The sequence below is a fragment of the Hordeum vulgare genome, chromosome 4H, assembly GCF_904849725.1.
Source record: "Hordeum vulgare subsp. vulgare chromosome 4H, MorexV3_pseudomolecules_assembly, whole genome shotgun sequence".
Lineage (NCBI taxonomy): Eukaryota > Viridiplantae > Streptophyta > Magnoliopsida > Poales > Poaceae > Hordeum > Hordeum vulgare.
In genome coordinates, this window is record NC_058521.1 from 47,328,678 (window position 1) to 47,348,429 (window position 19,752).

The 19,752-nt window shown below is 47.5% G+C and overlaps 1 protein-coding gene across 1 annotated transcript; it reads left to right on the forward strand.

The window, feature by feature from the left end:
- Nucleotides 1-13,071: 13,071 nt before the first annotated feature.
- Nucleotides 13,072-18,336, forward strand: LOC123451162 (glycosyltransferase family 92 protein Os08g0121900-like). Its single transcript, XM_045128173.1, has 4 exons — nucleotides 13,072-15,281; nucleotides 15,381-15,894; nucleotides 16,474-16,603; nucleotides 18,004-18,336. Exon 1 carries the CDS (start codon nucleotides 13,318-13,320, stop codon nucleotides 15,103-15,105), a length of 1,788 nt encoding a protein of 595 aa, XP_044984108.1. The 5' UTR covers nucleotides 13,072-13,317; the 3' UTR covers nucleotides 15,106-15,281; nucleotides 15,381-15,894; nucleotides 16,474-16,603; nucleotides 18,004-18,336.
- The last annotated feature ends 1,416 nt before the right edge of the window (nucleotides 18,337-19,752 follow it).

Below are 19,752 nucleotides of genomic sequence, written 5' to 3' on the forward strand. Positions count from 1 at the left end.
GAATCACATCATAAGGCTGTGAAACATATTCTTCGATACTTAGCTCACACACCAACACTAGGTTTATGGTATCCCAAGGGATCCAATCTTCATCTGGTAGGGTATTCTGATTCAGACTATGCTGGTGACCGTGTGGATCGCAAGTCAACTTCTGGCACATGCCATTTCCTCGGAAGATCACTAGTTTGCTGGTCCTCAAAGAAGCAGAACTGCGTATCACTCTCCACTGCCGAAGCTGAATACATTGCTGCTGGTTCTTGTTGTGCTCAATTGCTATGGATGAAGCAAACCCTCAAGGACTACGGCATCAACATGAAGAATGTACCTCTCTACTGCGACAATGAGAGTGCTATCAAGATTGCATACAACCCAGTACAGCACTCAAAGACCAAGCACATCCAGATTCGTCATCATTTTCTTCGGGACCATGTCCTCAAGGGCAATATCCTCATCGACCATGTGAAGACTGATGATCAACTGGCAGATATCTTCACTAAGCCCTTGGATGAGAAAAGGTTTAGCAAGTTGCGGTGTGAGCTAAATATCTTAGAGTCTTCAAATGTTTTGTAAAAACATGCACACATCCTAACACTTATGCAAAGTTGATGACTTAGATGTGCAACACATGATGAAACGATTTTCTTCAACTGATGAAGAATGTCACTCTGAATGTGAAGAAATTAACAAAGAGATTGATTCTCAGGGCCCTACGACAATTGTACGCGGCGTCTGTAATCAACATTCTTATATGGTGGGTAACGCCACCGCCCAATGTGAAATTCCTCAAGTTGATTTTCTTCAAATGATCAATTTCCTCACAATGCATTTTTCTACAAAACAGCTGTTCTTCATTGTGATGATCTATTACAAAATCTTCAAAAACACTTGATGACTTTCATTTGCCTAGGTAGATTGTGATTTCTAGTCCTCAATAGCATTCACTTATTGCTATTTCTTCAAGTTGATGTTTCTGCTAAGTGAATGTGATCGGACCCTACTTTCCCTCTATGTTATACTTATCCAGTCTATTCAATTCTTCATATGCGTTCTATTTGAAACTTTGTTCAACATCCTCACTGCATCCTTGTCAGTTGATGATTTTGTAACGAAAATCCTCAAATCTTCAAAAATTGTTTTCTTTTAAGGCACAGTAACTGAACCCCCACTTCCCACGATCGGATAACCACGATCTCCACTATCTCCACCGCATTGTACGGGAGCTACACGTGTCCTGCGGAGACGTAGAGGTAGGGGCTATTCAGTCCGAAACTTTCACGCCGAACAGTAACTTTTGGGCTATAAATATGTCCTTACCCCCTCGGTATCCTCTTCTTCGCCTCATCGCTCTCCTGCCACAGCACACTCCACCGAACCCTAGCGCCACCGCTGGTAGTCTTGTCGCCGGTGAGGAAGAGCTTCACTGCCTCGACCTTTTCGTCGTCAGGATCACGCCGGAGTCAGACCATCGACGTCCTCTGCCGCCAAGTTAGGGTGCATTGGACACTCGACCGAAGAGCCTCTCCAACACTACTTTTTGTGTTCTTCGTTCGCACCTTCCAGGGTAAATATATCTCATTTTTACAGCAGATTAGATCTGAAATTTTACCTCTTCTATGAGAAATCTGTTTGTCCTCAAGATACGATGCACACATGATTCCTCAAACACTACCTATCACCGCAATCATTGATGAACTAGCTAAGCATCTAAGATTTTCACGAGATTCCTCAATTGTGCAAATTTTCGGATCTGTACAACTCTGGAACCCAAGAACAGTATGCTTAGGCAAATTCCTCAACCACTGGTTATATTCCTCAAACTGTCAAACTTTTTCATTTTCTTCAAATCTGAGAACGCATATGACCTCTCCAAATTCCTCGCAACTATACTCTGTTCACAGGTACACACATGTCAGCTGATGAATCTCTCGGTTCTCATCACATTAACTCATTTGCAGCGTTTCTGGAAGAAACTCTTCAAGGCTCTTCAGAATCCTCAAGAGTTCAAAATCATCAGCAAAGTCCTCAACTGAAGAAAATGGAGGAAGAGAGAAAACAGAAGGGAGGAAAGAAACTGGAGCAGAACACAGCTGCTGATATTCGTGAGGACATATACATGGACTATTGTACGCCTGATGAACATGAGACAATGTCCAAGAGAAAGATAAGGCTGCAGAAGATTGAACGCCGATGGGCGAAGGAATGGAAAGAGTACAGGTTTGTGACTCCCAGATATGCGAAGAAATTCGCTTTGAAGCCTCCTGGCAGAAGGGCCCCACTTGAGGATCATCAAGTAGCACATCCATCAAGCCTCAAAACCATTGATGACTATCCAGATGAAAAATAAAGGCATGTGGCCAAGCTCAAGAGGCAAGCAGAAGCTGCAGTGAAGAAATTCAATGAATCCTCAGCTGCTGCCTCCGGTGCTGCTCATTCCTCAGCTGTAGAAACCTCAGGCTCAGAGATTCCTCAAATGCAATCTGCGCCATCAAAGCCAAAGGCTCCAAAGCCTCAAGAGAAGTCTGCTCAGACTTCTGTCACAAAACCCTCAGCACCAAAACCCTCATTACCAAAACCTTCAACACCAAAACCATCAGCGCCAAAACCCTCAGCACCAATCTCCTCTGCACCAAAATCCTCAGCTCCACCTCCAAAGCCTCAAGAAAAACCAGTACCGAAGCATGTCGTGAAGCCTACGACCGCCAGCTCCAGCTCCTCACTCCCAGTTGCAACTAGCTCGGAGACTAAGTCTTCAACACCACTTGTGAAGACTTTGGCAACTACTGAACGTGCACCTCTGCCCAGCCCCAGCAAAATCATCGCAGTCCCATCTGCATCAGAAGGAAGTGATGAATATGATGATGAAACCCTGCAAGCCATCATCAGAAACAAGCAAGAAAGGGTTGCTCAAGCATCAGGCAGTGTTCTTGGCCATGGACCCCAAGGTCCTCCTCGACTACATCAATATATGGTATGAGGACCCAAACACACCCATTGATGATTTGAAACTTCCTCCTGGCATCAGCCACATGGTGTCCACCTTCATAAATGAAGCCAAGTGGAAAGAACAGCAGGCCCGGCAGGCAAAGGCTACAAAGGCCAAAAAGGAGAAATTCCTCAGGCAGAATCTCCTCAAGCTGACTCCTGATGCACTGGTGTCAACCCAGGCAGAGCTGCAAGTATTGACTGACAAGTATGACAAGCTGTCAGATCGCAAAAGCATCAAGCGCAATTTCATCAAGCTAGCCACTAGTGGTGTTGATGACTACAACAAGAAAACCGCACCACCAGCACCAACTCCTCAGCCCCTGGTTGAACAGCCAGTAGATGCATCTTCTGATGAGGAGGAAACTCCTCAAGCTGAGGAAGAACACCAGGAGCGTCGTGCTGATGAACCGGCCATTGAAGAAATCATCACGGAGACTGCAACTGATGAAATTGCAACCACTGATGAGACTGCTCCTGATCCAGCTGCATCTTCAAAGCAGGCTGATGACTCTGTTCCAGCTGGTTCCTTGCTACCAGCTAAAGAATCTGCAGAAAGAACACCTTCACCAAAAGCTTCAAAGGTGAAGAAGATAATCCCGTGTGCATCAGACGCGAAGAAGACAAGGGCTGCTGAGAAGGAAGCAAAGAAGAGAAAAGCCTCCTCAGCAGTAGAAATGTCAGAGGCAAAGCGCCTCAAAGAAACTGAAGAAACTGCTCCTCTGGATCCAGTACCTCAGATGGGGCAGTGAAGCTTTATCGTGAGCGTGAGCTGCCAAATGGAATGATGGAAGTCCTCATGAAGCCTTTGGCTGCAGGAAAACCCTCAAGAACCACATTCCTCGTCCATGAGCTCAAGTACACACCCCGGTCTGTCTACAGAATTCTCTGCAGTGTGCTCGCGCCAATCAAAGGGCATGACGATGAAGAAGATGTTGTCTGCCTCATGAAGAATATCCTCTTCAACATCATTCACGGTATTCCTATCAATATTCATGATTTCTTCTTGAGGACTTTGGCTGACAATGCCATGTGCCCCTATGATCACAAGATATATGCGTCGTGGATCATGAGATTCATCAGGACAAGGACAGGCATCAACTTCCATGCTGATTTCCAAAACCATGTTGGTTATATGCCTCCTATCCGGGTCAACAAGAAGACTTTCGAGCCCATTGAGGGAAAAGGAAAATATGTGATTGAAGAAGGCAGCAGGCCCCTTGATGGCCAGTTTAAAGAACCAGAAGCTTATTCCTCATGGGACGATACTGAGACTCGTCCAGCAAGCCCAGTTCCTCCTCGTGTGCTGAATACCAGAGAGCTCCTCCTCAGTCTTCACCAGAAGGTGGATCGCAACCACAAATGGGTCAAACGCCAATTTGGTGCCATTGTGAAAACCCTCACTGAGACACAGAACTCTGTGAAGCTTAATCATCACTATCTGCATGAGGGTTTCGATCGCACCTGGGCTACACTTGCACATCTGAAGACCCAGACTGAGCTTGAAGAAATGAACTTTGAGCAGGACTTTGAGTGGTCGTGGCCTCCCAAGAGAAAGTTCAGGCCCGTTCCAGTGCCAGACCTTGAAGACAGCTCCTTTTCTTCATTCCGCACTACTGAATCTGATGAGGAACAACTCGGCACTGCAACCGGCCCCAGGAAGAAGACTACTCCCAAGAAGCATCACGGCTCTTCCTCGACCGCCAAGAAATGAAGTCTTCATGGGCGTTAGTCCTCAGTTTGTCCCTTTTTGTCACTTGATGACAAAGGGGGAGAAACTCGAGAGTTAGTCTTCAAGCGGGAAATTTTTGGGACTTATAAACTATATTAAGTTACAAACTCTTGGCTCTTTTGAAGTTTTTATGTAATGAGTTGTAACTTAAGCCCGATGGTACTCTGACGCTTTTGAACATTTTTCTTCGCATGCTTATTCCTCAAAGTATTAATGCACGCATGCTGGAATTTTTCAGATACCATTTGCCATCATGCATCTTCATTTTCTTCATATGATATGTTATATATATGCATGATTTACAAGACCCAGGGGGAGATCTCCATGATATAAATCATCAATGTGCATCTGCTATAAAAGCAAAATCCTCAAGGTATGCACATCTTCAGGGGGAGTCTCTCTGAATCTTGTTTTCAAATTCCTCAAATGAGTATTTACACTTCATATTTTTGATCCCTGTTGAAGACTTAACCTAATTGTCATCAACCACCAAAAAGGGGGAGATTGTAAGTGCATCTAGTGCCCCTTAGTGATTTTGGTGGTTTGAAGACTTATAGGTTAAGTATCTAATTTGTTTGTGAGTATACACAAGATCTATAAGTCATTGAGGAGTTTAAGATATTTGAAGAATATCGACCCCTAAAAATATGTCTTCAGTTGAATAAATTGGTCTGAAGCTGAAGAAATGAATCACGAGGAATCTGCGATGAAATTGATATTCCTCATGAAGATACTGATATTGAGAAGACCGGTGGTTCCTGAAGAAAATCATTCTGAAGAAATTGAAGCGTGAAGATTTACGTTTTCTGTTTTACTTTCTTCGCATTTGTTGAATAGGAACACCATACTGTAAAAGGGGGTCAAAGTAACACTACGGAATGGATTTCCTCATGATGCTCAACCCAAGCCTAATCCTACCAAAAGCCTCAAGTGAGGAATATGAGTGACATGAGGACTCTCACAGTTGAGGGTTCCGACCGTTTCGATAACCACGCCAAGTCATTGGTCTTATCCACTCCAACGGTCATATTATTTAAGGGCATTAGTGTCAAATCATGTCGGGATGCTCCCAGGCTATAAATAGCCACCCCCACAACCACTAGCTGGTTGGATGCTCCATTAGAAACTGACACTTGTCATAAGAGCAACCCAAATTCCTCAGAGCTTTCTAGAGTAATTCATCAGTGAGGAAATACCCCATACACCGAAACCACAAACCAAACCTAGTGATTGAGCATCACTGAAGAAGTTGTTCCTGTGTGGGACTGAAGCCTTTTACCTTTGAGGACTGTGCATCCTCCAGACGGTTAGGCGTCATGGTCTAGAGCAATCCAGCAGTCAATTGTGGATCGCCGGGTGACCAAGTTTGTGAGGGTTTGGAAGTCTGCCCTGAAGACTTACCACGAGTGTTGGGCGAGGACTGTGTGTCCTTAGCTCAAGGAGAATACGGTAGGGATTGTGTGTCCCGGGACTGGGTGTCCTTTGGTTTCAATACCAAGCCGCTCCAAACCATATGTACAACTGTCACGGCAGTTGGAACTGGGTCATCAACAACAGTCTTCACTAAGAATCGGGTTCTAATTCCTCAACTCTTTACTTTCTCTGTATTATGTGTTGATGACTTTCACTGTGACTGTTTGAAGAATTTGCTGAAGACTTTCTCTGAATTTCCTCAACCCCAAATTCTTCACAATAGTTAATCATCATCTGTATTCTGCGTGCCTGCTTACTGTGCAATCTGTTTTCACATTCTTCACTCTGTAATACTGCTGTTGTGAAAGTTTGCACGTCTGATCCTTTACTGTTTCTGCTGTAAGTTAGTCATCAGTGAGGAATTTCCTCAAAAGGAATTTCCTCGGTGATGAAATTCTAAAAATCTCCTATTCACCCCCCCCCCCTCTAGTCGATATAACGTACTTTCACAATCCTCCCACGAGTGAGTCGCTGGTCCTTCCACCGTGGCATGCTGCGGACAAGGGCCTTTGAGCATCTCGTGATAATTGCATGGTTTCTTCCCGCTAAAGCCCCGCTTCTTCTGACGCGGGTTTCCGTATCCGGTATTAGTATTAGCAACAAATTCCGTAGGACCTTCCTGTTGTCTCTTTTTGCCATGCCCACCATGGTGGTGGTTGCCCCGGCCTTGAAACTGAGAATGGCCCTTGTGTAACTCGCCCTTCCTGGCGGTACTAGCTTTATCGTCGTCCTCCCCAGGATCCTTGGTGTCATCTGACTCAGCATACCTGGTAAGGGTATCCATTAACTCACCCATGTCCTGTACTTTTCGCTTAAGTCGCCCTAGCTTTATTACCAGAGGTTCGTAATGGCAGTCTTCTCCAGGATCAACACCGCCTAAGCCGTCGAGATGCCTTCCGATGAATGAATAACTTTTGCGACTCGCCGGGTCCAATGGTGGGCCGACTCGTCCAGCCGCTGGACGCAGTGCTGTAGGTCGACGATGGTCATCGGGCGCTTGCAAGTCCCTCTGAAATTCTTGATGAAACGTTCTTTTAGCTCCGCCCAGGTGTTGATGGAGTTGGGTGGTAAGTTTTTCAACCACGCACGTGCCGTCCCTTCGAGCATCATAGTGAAGTACTTAGCGCAAACCGCCTCATTTATGTCTAGCATGTCCATCGCCGGCTCGTAACTCTTGATCCACGATCCTGGTTCGAGATCTGGTGAGTAATTAGGGACCTTCCGGGGCCCTTTGAAGTCCTTCGGCATTCGCTCGTTGCGCAAAACTGGTGCAAGACACGATACCCCGATGTGCTTGCCCCCGGCGTCCAGGGGCACGGGAGGTGATGGCATGTAAGCCGGGTAAACCTGACCCGCCGCGGCTGTCGGCTCTACTTGACGCGCGGCTCGCACTGCATCCACGATATCTTGGGCTCGCGTGTCGGGCATCCCGAGCGGGTCGTGTTGAGGGAATCGCCGCGGCCCACTGGTTACTACGGGCAAGTCCTCATGGCGACTTCTGGTGTGACTCGCCTGAGGCGTGGAGTGCAGCCGATCGAGGCTATGAGAATATTGTGCGTGCTGGACCACGGTCGTCTTTAGCATCTCGATGGCGTTTCTGGCCTCTATCTCGGCCGGGGAGTTTCCGTAGATTGGAAGGGACTCTAGGTGGCGGGTTGCCGCCAGCACATTGTCTACGGGATTCGAGAAGTGACCCCATGGCGTCTGGAACCGAGTTGCGTGGGCATCCATTGGCTGAGGCGGCGATGGATTGGGCGGTGGAACCGTTCCTCCCCCGGAACAGTTTGCAAAGGCCGATCAGGACCCGCCCCGGGGGTGAGCGGGGTGTCGAAAAGGCGAGTTGGATGTAAGTCGGCCGGGATGCGCCCGTGGTGCCTCCTTTGGTGAACGGCATCGGGCGCGTGCTGCCGTCTCTCGAGCCACCATCCCTCGGTGTTCAACCGCTCCGTCTCTGCTGCAATCGCAGCCTGCTGCATCTCCACCCTGGCGGCTTCTGCTTCCATGTCCCGATGTGCCTTGGCCATTGCCTCCCGCAGCTTGGCTAGCTCGGCGTTGACAGACTCTTGATTCTCGGTTGTGACTGTGGTTGCCATGAGGCTGGCGACTTCCGCTGCTAGCTCCGCCCATGGTTTGTGCTGGGGGTTTGGACGTTCCACCAGCATCATTGTTGCCAGTTGGATTTTGCTGAGGCTGCGCTGACACCGCCATGTAGATGGCGATTTGCCGACGGGACCTCTCGAAGACTTCGGGGTCCATTAACAACGACAACCCTCCGAGTTGTCCTTCCTGGAGAGGGTGGATTGAATCTGTCTCACCCATGGATGACTCACCGTCGGAATTGACCGGGGTGATCTCCTGGACCGCCACTTCGTCCTGTACGTCGTTTCCGTGCGTAAAACCAACGAAGGCGTGGCGACTCCTGTCTCGCCGTGTGATGGGGAGGACGTACCTGGCCGTCTCGACGATGTCGGTGGAGGTGTCCGGCTTAGGTACGGGCGTCCCAATCATGCTGATGAAGATGTTGATTTTTTCGAAGGGGACTCGGTAGCCAGATTCGACTGAATCGGCTTCCGGCTCCCAAAGCGAGTTGTCGATGTAGTACCTCCCGCGACGGCTCTTCGTCATGATGCCGACCGCGTAGCTTTCTAACCCCGATAGGGCTCCCTTCGAGAACTCAACTCCACCGTGCGCAAGCCCCACGGTGGGCGCCAAATGTCGTGGTTTTGTCACGGCAGATGTCCTCGTGAAAGGACTTAAAGATGGAGCCATCGCACCTTGGTGGCGACTCGAAGGGGGTGAGCGAAAGCAAGACTCAAATTTACCCAGGTTTGGCCCCTCGTGGGGAGGTAAAAGCCTATGTCCTGCTTTGTGTGGATTAATGGTGGTTTCGATTACAAGGAGGGCGTAACTCGCCTGACCTAGCTCTTGATTCTCTCTAACTCTCCTGATCTTACCCCGGGACTCGCCTTTATATACAGGTCCAGGCCCTAGGGTTTACAAAGTCCTGCCATGCTACTCCTCGTGGCTTTCCTTATCTCTAAGTCGCCGTGTCCTCCGTGATCAGGAGCTTTCTTGGTAATCCATCATCCGCACGACCTCACGAACCGCCATCTAGCTTCTGGGCCACGGGACGCGCGTTGAATGGTAAGTCGCCCCTTTGGTGACCCGGCCCACTAAGGGCGGGTTACCCGCAGGTAATATCCCCAACATACACCGACCCGCGCGACCTCCATCATCCTACCCTGCTCGCCCGCCATGTCGTCACAACCTCCATCGATGACATCGACGACCACTACTCGCCCTCCGTCCCCTGGACCGGCTCTGGCGACCTCAAGGTACCTGCTCGTGCTCGGTCGGCCTCTCCCACTCCGGCTGAAGGCCGACCTCGCCTGACTCAGCTCGGCGACCTGGACATCACCGCTGACCACACCACCTGGCCCTGCTCCAACGACCGAGCCACCTGGCCCTACTCCGTGGTCGACTTCGACCACGCCGGTACACGCTTGTCCATGCTGGTTGATGAAATATGCTAAGTCGTTGCGTGATTCAGTCGATTCCTTCACCTGATTTGGTTTCACCAGATTTTATCGCTAATTTGACGAATTCAGTTATATTGGCATGAATCACTTTTGATTTTTTGACGGTTCAGTCACGTTGAGGTTTAGTCATGTTGAGGGAGTGATCCCTATATATGTTTGTTCCTTGAAAAAAATGTTTTTAATGGAAAATTGGGGCGAAACGTTGTTGAACATACTGAACCCTACTACGTATTCAGACCCAGACCAAATAAAATGTTGAAGGTGTATATATAGGAAGCCTTCTCGGGTCTCCTTTGTTGATGTAGCTCCCCCCTTTTGATCCAAGGGCTTTAGATGAACCTAATCCAATCTCAATAACTACCTTAGTGGTCAAGGAAGTCTTGGAAATTAAACGAGGATAAAATCCACAAAGAACCGCGTGAAATCTAGGAGATTTTACAGATTTCTAGGCCTCGAATGACCACTGGTACAACCCAACACTCTCGTACGTGATATTGTCTTTCTCTCTCGACCTATTTAGTATATTGTCGCCATTTCTTTATACGAACTCTGATTTTTGATGTTTTTTGGCTTGTTGGATTCGTATGAAAGACACCGATACACCTATGGTGTTGGATTTTCAATTTGAGCACTTTGAAAATGTCATATTTGACACTCCAAAATGTCCAAGTCTCGTGCCTAGAAGTCCTATGTATTTATCCCAACCTTGCCCCTTTCATCGTGTTTGATCCATGGTTGCTCCAAAGCACCTATAGACACAACAAAACAAAACAAAAACTAATAAAACAAACTAAACCCACAAGCTATGTGATTCTCACAATTAAAAGAGTGCATATTGAAAATCATGCATAATGGACATGTAATTGTCTCAATATGACATGATACATGGAGGTAATATGCAACAAAGGTTAAAAATCTATATGATCCATCACTTTTGACTCCGACATCGCTGTTCTCGGATGTGTGGATACTTTGAAGGCGTTGTCCACTTCGATGCTAGGTCAGGTAGATCTTCTTGGAGGAGGAATTCTTGCGGCTGAGAGGTATAACCTACCCGTTGGAGTTGGTGTGCTTCACTAACATCTTCTCTTCTTCCCGCTGCGTTGAGTTGATCGTTGGTATGACTTCATTACCTGCACCTCGATAGTGATCGTGGTTGGATCCAATTTTTTGTTTTACGGAACATGTTTTGCTACAATATACTGATGGTGTGTCTATTGTGTGGCACAATGCATGCCACTTGTAGTTTTGAGAGATACTCGTGATTTGGCTCTTTGAGGCGTATCACTAATATCAGTCAATTAGTATTTTTAAAATATCGGTCGGGTCGCTAGCCCTCTGATATGATCATCATGCCATCTCATCATTGCAATAAGATCCTTACGGCAGTTCGAGCATGATCCTTAATTGTAGGAGCATCTTGCAACGACACTCTTGTTACCAAAAAACATCCGCGTCCCATGCAACAAGAGCCTTGTTCCAAAATACACATCTACACTCTCGTTGTTGCCACATATGTCGGCCGAATTCGGCAAGCACCGGTGAAAATCGACAGCGTGTGGTACGCTCCCTGAGGTCGCCTTGCTCCGTTCCTTCCTTCCCCCGGCTAGATGTCGTCGAAGATGTCGTTGAGCATACACACAACCATCGCCCGTCCCAACCCTCCGCCTCTCTTGGCTCCCATAGTCGTTTCGTCGATGCCGACAAGACTAGCCATGCTCCAACGGCTGAGCCACCCAACCTTACTCCATGATCGACTTCAACCACGCGGTACACGCCTGTCCCTGGTATCGAAATGTGCTAAGTCGCTGCGTGATTCAGTCGATTCCTTCGTCTAATTTGGTTTCATCAGATTTCATCACTAATTTGAATCACTTTCGATTTTTTATGGGTTCGGTCACGTTGAGGGAGTGTATCCATGTACTTTTTTGCGGTCGGTGTATCCATGTACCTGTAGGTAGCTCATTTGTTTTGTCCCTGAAAAAATAGGGAAACGCTTCCCTTCGGTGCGCCGACCGAACGTTTCGGCCGGTCTCGCCCACTCGTGCTGCCTTCTAACAAACCAACTGGCGACACGTATGATGTGGCCCACCTCCTTTGTTTCTTCCACCTCCCGCATCTTCTTTTTTTCTCTCTCCCCGTCGCACATGGTGCCCTCCGCTCTGTCCGCTGCTCCTCTCCTCCTCTGCTCCCCCTTCTTTGCAGCACACAGCCGCAACTCCGGCGATCCTTGACTGGACGGCGGCCGAGGCATCGCAAAACCCGTTGCACGCCCTCATGCTACAACCGATGTCAAAAAAGCTTCAAACTCAGCTGAAAAAGCTTCAACGAGGCATATAAAAAGTTGCAAGCGGTCATTGCCATGGCGGAATGCTACAACCGTTGACATGAAATGCTACAACCCTTGTTTAAAAAAGCTTCAACCAGACATATAAAAAGCTGCAAGCGGTCATTGCCATCGCGAAATGCTACAACCGTTGACATAAAGTGCTACATCCGTTGATGAAAAAAGTTGCAACATAAATGATAGAGAGCGCATTAACCGAGCGCTGCTAAAAGATAATAGCTGCAACCCTTGATAGAAAAGCTTGGACCGTAGATAAAAAGCCTCCAACCATTGAGAGAGAAAGCTGCAACCATACACTGCACAATCAAAAAAGTTGCAACCGTTTTAGAGAAAGCTTCAACCGTATGTGCGAAAGGCTTCAACTAGCTTCAAGGGAAAAACTTTTGACCGCCGAAAGCCTCTGCTACAAGCAACGAGCTTGACAACGATGGTGAGATGGCGCGACGGGAGAAGGACCCCTCGACAACCGCGGGGGTGGGGGCTGTGGTTTTTTGGACGAGGATGGCCGGCAAGGTGCTCGCTTTTGTTCGCTCTGCAAGGACGGCGGCCGACGGCGAGGACGTCCGGCGAGAGGGGGCGACGGGAGAAGGACTCCTTGACCGCCGGGGGCAGGGGGAGAGGGGATGGGTGGGGAGCGCCGCTGCGCGTTGGACGAGGATGGCCGGCGAGGTGCTCGCGTTCGTTGGCTCGAGGTTGATGATGAGATAGGAGATCTGACGGTCAAGGGCTCCTCAATCTGACGGCTTGCTGCGACCGGTGCGAGTTTTCGGGCCAGCGCGCCGGCGTCCAGTACTGTCTAAAAAATAACATTTTAAATAGAAAATTTGGGGCTAAACGCCATATACGTACTGAACCTAAGCCGGGAAAAAAAAAACATACTAAACCCTATCGTATACATATTCAGACCTAGACTAAATAAAATGTTAACTTTATTATATTGGGAAAAAAGAAAATCAAACCAGCATCGTGACATAGAACCAGCCTGATCTTTTTTTTTTTTTTTGAGAGAGTCGACCACGGGCGTGCTCGAAGGAACAGCTGGCGTCGAACCGAAACCTGGCTGCGTCGGTCCGTCCGTAGCCTGTACACACATACGTAGAAAATACGCTACAGTATACGTAGCGAGCACGCTACCGTATTCGACGTATAATACCTAGCGTCGACGCCCTAATTCGGCAAATCCACAGCTTTTTCGTCGCAATCACGCGCGAACAAGAATCTCCAGCTCCAATCGCCCCGCCGCCATGGCGCACCACCGCCGCCGCAGCTGCCTGCGCCGTGTTGCCACCATCGCGGGCGGCGTGTCAGCCGGCCTCCTCCTCCTCGCCGGCGGCCATACCTACGCCCACGGTCAGCTCTTCTCACCGGGCTTGCTGCCCCTTGGCCTCGGCGGCGGCGCCGACTGCTTGCCGTCCTTCGCCCCGCCGTCCTTCGCCCCGCCGCCCTTCGCCCTCTCGCCGCTGCCGCCCTACCTCCTGTCGGAGGCCGAGGCCGAGGCCGAGGCCCCGCAGCCGGAAGCCAACCTCCCGCGCCGCCTTCTGCCCGGACATCGCTCGCCGCCGCCGCCGCCCTGCCTCCCCTCAAACTTGAACTTGGACTCGGAAGCCGACCGCTCGCACGACGACGCTGATGCTGTCTTGCTCCCGGACTGGGAGGTCCTTCTCCTTGCTGACGCTGAGCCTGGCTCCAAGGCGACGTGCGCCTTCCAGGGTGGGGCTTCGTCCCCGGCGAGAGCGCTCGGGAGGCTGCCGGGGTCGGGCCGCCACGCCTACGTCTGCCCAATGCCCGAGCCTGCCCGGAGCATCCAGCCGCTCCAAGCACCGGTGCTGCTCCCCACCTCGGCTGCCTCTGCCGATTGTCCTGGCCACGCGCTGCTGAATTGGACAGATCGGATCGCGTTCAGCTCTGCAACTCTGGACAATGGGGACGTTCTGGTGTTTGCCAAGGGTGTTAACCACGCTGCTGGTGGAGTCCAGTGCATCTATCGCCACTGCGGCGATGCCCATGGGGTGGTGGCCTCGTTCCCGGCCATCACGTCCGTGCAGCAGGTTACCCGGTGCCCTCCGCCACCGATGCATCTCAACTCCAGGAACACGGAGCTCCGTATCACTGTGTCAGCCACCGGCGAGGATCCGATCCCCTCACTGGCGACTTACCGTCCACAACAGAGTGAAAGTGGCTTGCTGCTGACACCAGAAAAGAACCTGATTTGCGCATGCACCATGGTACACAATGTCTCGAAATTCCTTCGTGAGTGGGTGCTGTACCATGCCGCTGTTGGCGTTGATCACTTCTTCCTGTATGACAACGGAAGTCTGGATGACTTCGCTGATCAAGTCGCTCAGTTGAGGTCCACCGGAATCAAAATCTCTACCGTGCCTTGGCCGTGGATCAAAATGCAGGAAGCCGGCTTCTCCCATTCTGCTGCAACGCACCAGAGCTCTTGCAAGTGGATGGCCTTTATTGACGTCGACGAATTCATTTTCTCGCCCAACTGGAGTGGATCTGAGCAGCCATCGAAAGCAATGCTTCAAGCTCTTGTTTCAGTTGATCCAGACGTCGGGCAGGTATATCTGTGGTGCTTTGATTTTGCCCCATCTGGCCAAACATCACACCCACAGGAGGGTGTCATCCAAGGATACACATGCCGTCGGAAGCAGATTCTTCGGCACAAATCGCTGGTTCGGCTTGATGCCGTCGACCATTCTTTGGAGAATGCGATTCACCACTTCACACTCAAGGCTGGTTTCAAGAGCATATGGAACTTTCAGGCACGTGTCAACCACTATAAATACCAGGCATGGACTGAATTCAAGTCCAAGTTCAAACGGCGAGTATCTGCCTACGTGGCTGACTGGAGAGATCCGATCAACCTTGAGTCCGCTGACCGGGCCCCTGGCTTAGGAGTTGACGGAGTTGAACCGGTTGATTGGGCACAAAGGTATTGCGACATCAAGGATAACCTGCTTCAGCAATTGAGCAGAAGATGGTTCGGCAATGGATTGGGAAGTCCGGGCTCTCAGGATACTTAGGCTTGGCCATATCTGTAAACTGCGATTGTCTAGAAGGATCTAGAGGTATTAGAGATGAAATTGTAATATAGTTTAAACTTGTCTCTTTGCCTCCCAAGATCAATCTAGGAACCAACCTGTACATCGCTTGCCACGTTCGGCACCTATAAATAAACATCAGGCGGCCTCCAATGGAGGTAGAGACGCTTCCACAATTCTCACATGGTATCACAAGCCATCTTCCTCTTTTAGCAATTCAACTAGATTGATCTGATCATGGCGAACCCTTCCTCCAGCTGTAGCGGTTCATCGCCACCGCCGTCTCTGAGGAATTCCTGTCCAGCACTGACAACATTCATAAGGTTCACAGGATGGCAGTTTAAGTTTGCTGAAGGTATTTTTTTGGATTGGTTTCTTGCTCTTCGGCTCTTCTCTTCAAATACTTGGCCGGATGCAGTTGATAGTTAATAGTATATCAATAACATTTAACTCTTCAAGCATTATAATGGAGTATTTTCTAAGTTGTCTTGATCTAGAGCTTCTATCGCCTCTTCAACAATTTATTGGCATAAGCTTTTACCTGAAGTTGCCCGTCAAATATCTATTCCTAATAGTGCATATACCTGACATTATCTGTCATGTGTACTGGCTGCATACTGTTTGGTACGCTGTCCACTTGTCCAGGATTCCATGGTCTGCAGTAATAGTGGATTTGTATTAGTGGAAGTATTATCTAAGTGATAATTTTCAGGTTTGGTATCACTTCTGCTCCAGGTCGGAGATCTTTGAGCAGGATACCATGTACGAAAGGTAATAACTGAGAATTCATGAGCAATGTAAAATTTCAGCATGATATTTTCAGGCAGTAGTTACTTGAATGTTAGACATTTTCTGTGTTCTTGTTTTTACATTTTTGTTCAGAATTAATGATTTATCCAGTGCTGCACATTGTATGCACACTAAAAAAAAGCTTCATCTGATTTTGCTAAATGTTCTTTCTTACTGAACTATCTTCAGGGCAGATGGCAGGTTTGCTAACAATTTGATCTTTTTGTGCAGTGCAGGTTTGGTACTAATTTCTTGAAATGCTTTTTGCAGCACCATCCTGTTGAGCCATGAGATTTGAACCAATGAATTCAGATAACATCTGCATGTTTACTTTTCACTACATTTTCTGTTGGAAGTGGAACAATCTGAGATCCCTTTTTAAGGAACCATCTGAACACATGTTTCATGCTTTTCTGAATTATTCAGTGCCACACATTGCATGTTCGCTGCAAGCTTCAAAAAAACTTTTATATTTTTGTTGCTAAATGTTCTCTCTTACTAAACTAGCTTCAGGACGAACAGCAGGTTTGCCAACCATTTGATCTCTTTTGTGCATTGCAGGTTTGCTACTTAATTCTCTAAAAACATTGTGCTTTCGCATCACCATCCTGTGGATCCACGAGGCCCAATCCAATGATTTCAGAGAACATTTACTATGTTTATGGATCACTACATGTTCTGCTGGAACAAGGTGAGATCCTTTTTGAGTAACCATTCCATTTGAACACGCATCATGCTTCTCCGAATATAACTGAACATCTGAAGCAGCCATGGTGTACTGGTGTATTTATTTAAAATTGCAAGTCAGCACCTCCCGGTTTGATTGCTATGAACTTCCTTATTAGAATTACAAGGGATTTTCTTAAGTACTCCAAAGGAAGGCTGAATCCCTTGAAATATAACTTTATATGTATTGATTAGCAAATGTGGCAATATGTATAGAATTAGTTCCGTTCTAAGGCCCTCATATAGTCACATTGATGAGTTGATAGAAGCATCTGCTGGGAATCAAGGTTTTTTTTTTTCCGGGTGTACTGGGAATCAAGTGTTACATGGCTGCAGGAGATAGGGTCTGCTAAGGCCACGTGGATGTGGTGACTGAAGCAACTACATTATTACTCCAGGGTCTGCTCAGTTTCTATTTTAATCATACGATGAGCATGGGGTCCGCAACATACTCACATAGTTACAAATCTGAAGCACCGGTTAGGTTGTTGGCTAGTAGTTTGAATCAGAACTGGGTAATTTTATCTGTTGCGAATAATTTAACTATATTTTAGTGATCTGTGTGCATTTATAAAAATATGAAGGTGGTCATGATTAGGCTGACCAGTAGGCTTTTCTTCTGTGTGAACAGAAGAAGGAAGATGGTTCCTAATAGAACCAAAGTAATCGATTCTTTATGTACGTTTGTAGAAATAAAACATAATAGATATAAGACGTTTTTGCAGTTTAAATTGAACTGCAAAAATGTCTTATATTTAGTTACAGAGGTAGTAGTTCTGACATCATTTTGGAAATAACATCCAGTTACTTCCCTTTTTTCTTACCATGTGCTTGCAGAGCAGTTCTGATATCATTTTGGAAATAGCATTCAGGTAGTCATGACGAGTTTTCTATGATCCAAATAACAGCACACTTGCCTTTGTTGTAGCATACAGACTGAATGTTGACAAGTATACTATTCTGATTGGTTAGTCAACGTATAGATAATAGTTTGGTGCATGCCGACTCTTATTCTCTTATCCTTTCTTAAGGAGTATTTCTAAGGATCTAATGAAATTCTTTTCCTTCCCAAGCTTATCAACTGCATATGTCCTGGTCATGTTGTCTGATATGCCGCAGTTAAGTTAGTTGTTATCCTGTTCTATAACAATGTAAGGCTTGGGAACTGAACCAGAAACTATAGCCTTAGTGCATTGATCTTGCCTTTGTTCCTGGGAGCTGAACTGGAAATTATATCCGTACTGCATTGATCTTACCTTTATTTGAGTCATATGTGTTCATCGCTTAGGATTTCCGATTGTAGTGTCTGAGAAACATATTTGTAATTTATTTATTTTGACATGAACCTTTCTTTCATGTGTTAAGATATGCAGGGGCCGCAACTCTAGAAACGACTTATGTGGTTGGAGAAGGAATTAATACACCACAATGCTCCCTAATAGGGCACAAGCTGCTGCTATGGTTCCTGAGACAATAGTATTATATTCTCTGCAATCCAGTACATGGGAACCTGCTCAGGATGTGCCCAGTACTCTTGGACAAACTTCGCTGAGTTTGACGGGAAGAATCTCTGTATAAGGTTAAGAGAGATTGGAATACTTTCACTTTGTGTTGTTTTTGCATAAATGGTGAATTAGGAAAAAAAAACTCAACACTTGTATTTCTTTTTTGCACTTTCAGTTACATGTGTTGCTTGCAGTGTGTATTGCCACTCTTTCAGCTTTTGTGTTGCCTGCAATTTCTATCTGATGATTAGTCTTCATGTATAACTATGCACCAGAATTTCATTTCACCGCCCTCATTTATAGATCTATTGGTCTTGCTGTCTCCAAGCAGAAACGATCGGATGCATAACACGCATGTGGATTCAGACAATGTTTTTAAAAATTGCATGTTCCCTGCTGCCAAAAGGGTGTTAGTTATCACTTATCAGCTTGCTTATTTGACAAACTATGAACATAAGTTATGATCCAGCATTTCTCCATTGTAGCACCGCCCGTGGGCCGGGCTTGGGCCTAAGTTTTGAGCCCGCCAGCGGGGCAGGGCTGGGCTTGGGCTTGACATATTGAGATTTTAAGGAAGAGGCCCGGCCCGCAGCCCTAGGCCCGACAGGCTTTTCAACATCTGGGCCGGGCTTGGGCTTGAAAAATAGGCCCGATGGTAGTGTCGGGCCTGAGCCTCAGTTTTCCGCTACGGGCTTTTTTGGGCCCGGCCCGGCCCATGGCCATATATGATTGTAGGTAAGGTCATTTCAAAGGAATCTTTGAATCAGAGGGATGGCAAGTTTGATGCATTGATTGCTGTCAAATGGGCCGAGGTAATCTTTTCCTGCAGACATGCTATGGATAAACAGGTAAGAGTCCATTGTTTTACTCGTTATGAAAAAACCCTTGAATAGTTATGAAGAAATACTACTCACTTTTCAATCCTGGTTCAACTATGACTGCATGTTGTGATGTAACCATACAAGGAACAAACCACGGCTCGAGATGAATCACTTCCGTTTCGCCCATGGAGTTCTATGACTGGACCTGAAGCGCTCGAAGCAGGGAGATGCCTGTTGAGCTGCTAAGCTTTCCTTCATCATGTGACAGTGTTTAGAGTCGAGATTAGTTTCGCAGAACTAACATTCTTCCTCATCTGGTGTGTGCGGTATATAATAACCCATGCCTTTGCAGTGATAAACCAGATACCTTTTTGGAGGAACCTAGTTTAACCCTTGTCCCCCGAGTGAAAAAGAAGGTTGTGTATAGCAAGTAGAAACTATATATGCATATGTGGGATTACTCACTTCTCTCATTGATTATTTGAGGTCAGATGTCAATCTTCATCCTCAATCATCCTCGCATCCGCATGCCTTCACCATGGATGCTACCCGCGTTGCCACATGCCTCTATCCGTCCCACCCCCGTCGAGACGCAGTCCCCCCTCCCTAACGCAGTGCCCCGTGTGAAATTTCCACGCTTGCCCCACGCCGTCGAAGAAGAAGGCCAAAACCACCTCTGACGGGATTTGTGAATCTAATATGGATGCATGAGTTTCAACACCTAACAGAGGAGGAAAAATGACACTCGTATGTCGTGATGAGCATGGCAACTACTCGTTCCGTCCGGA

Coding starts and splice junctions, on each gene's coding strand:
- LOC123451162 (XM_045128173.1), top strand. CDS start 13,318: ATGGCGCACCACCGCCGCCGCAGCTGCCTGCGCCGTGTTGCCACCATC.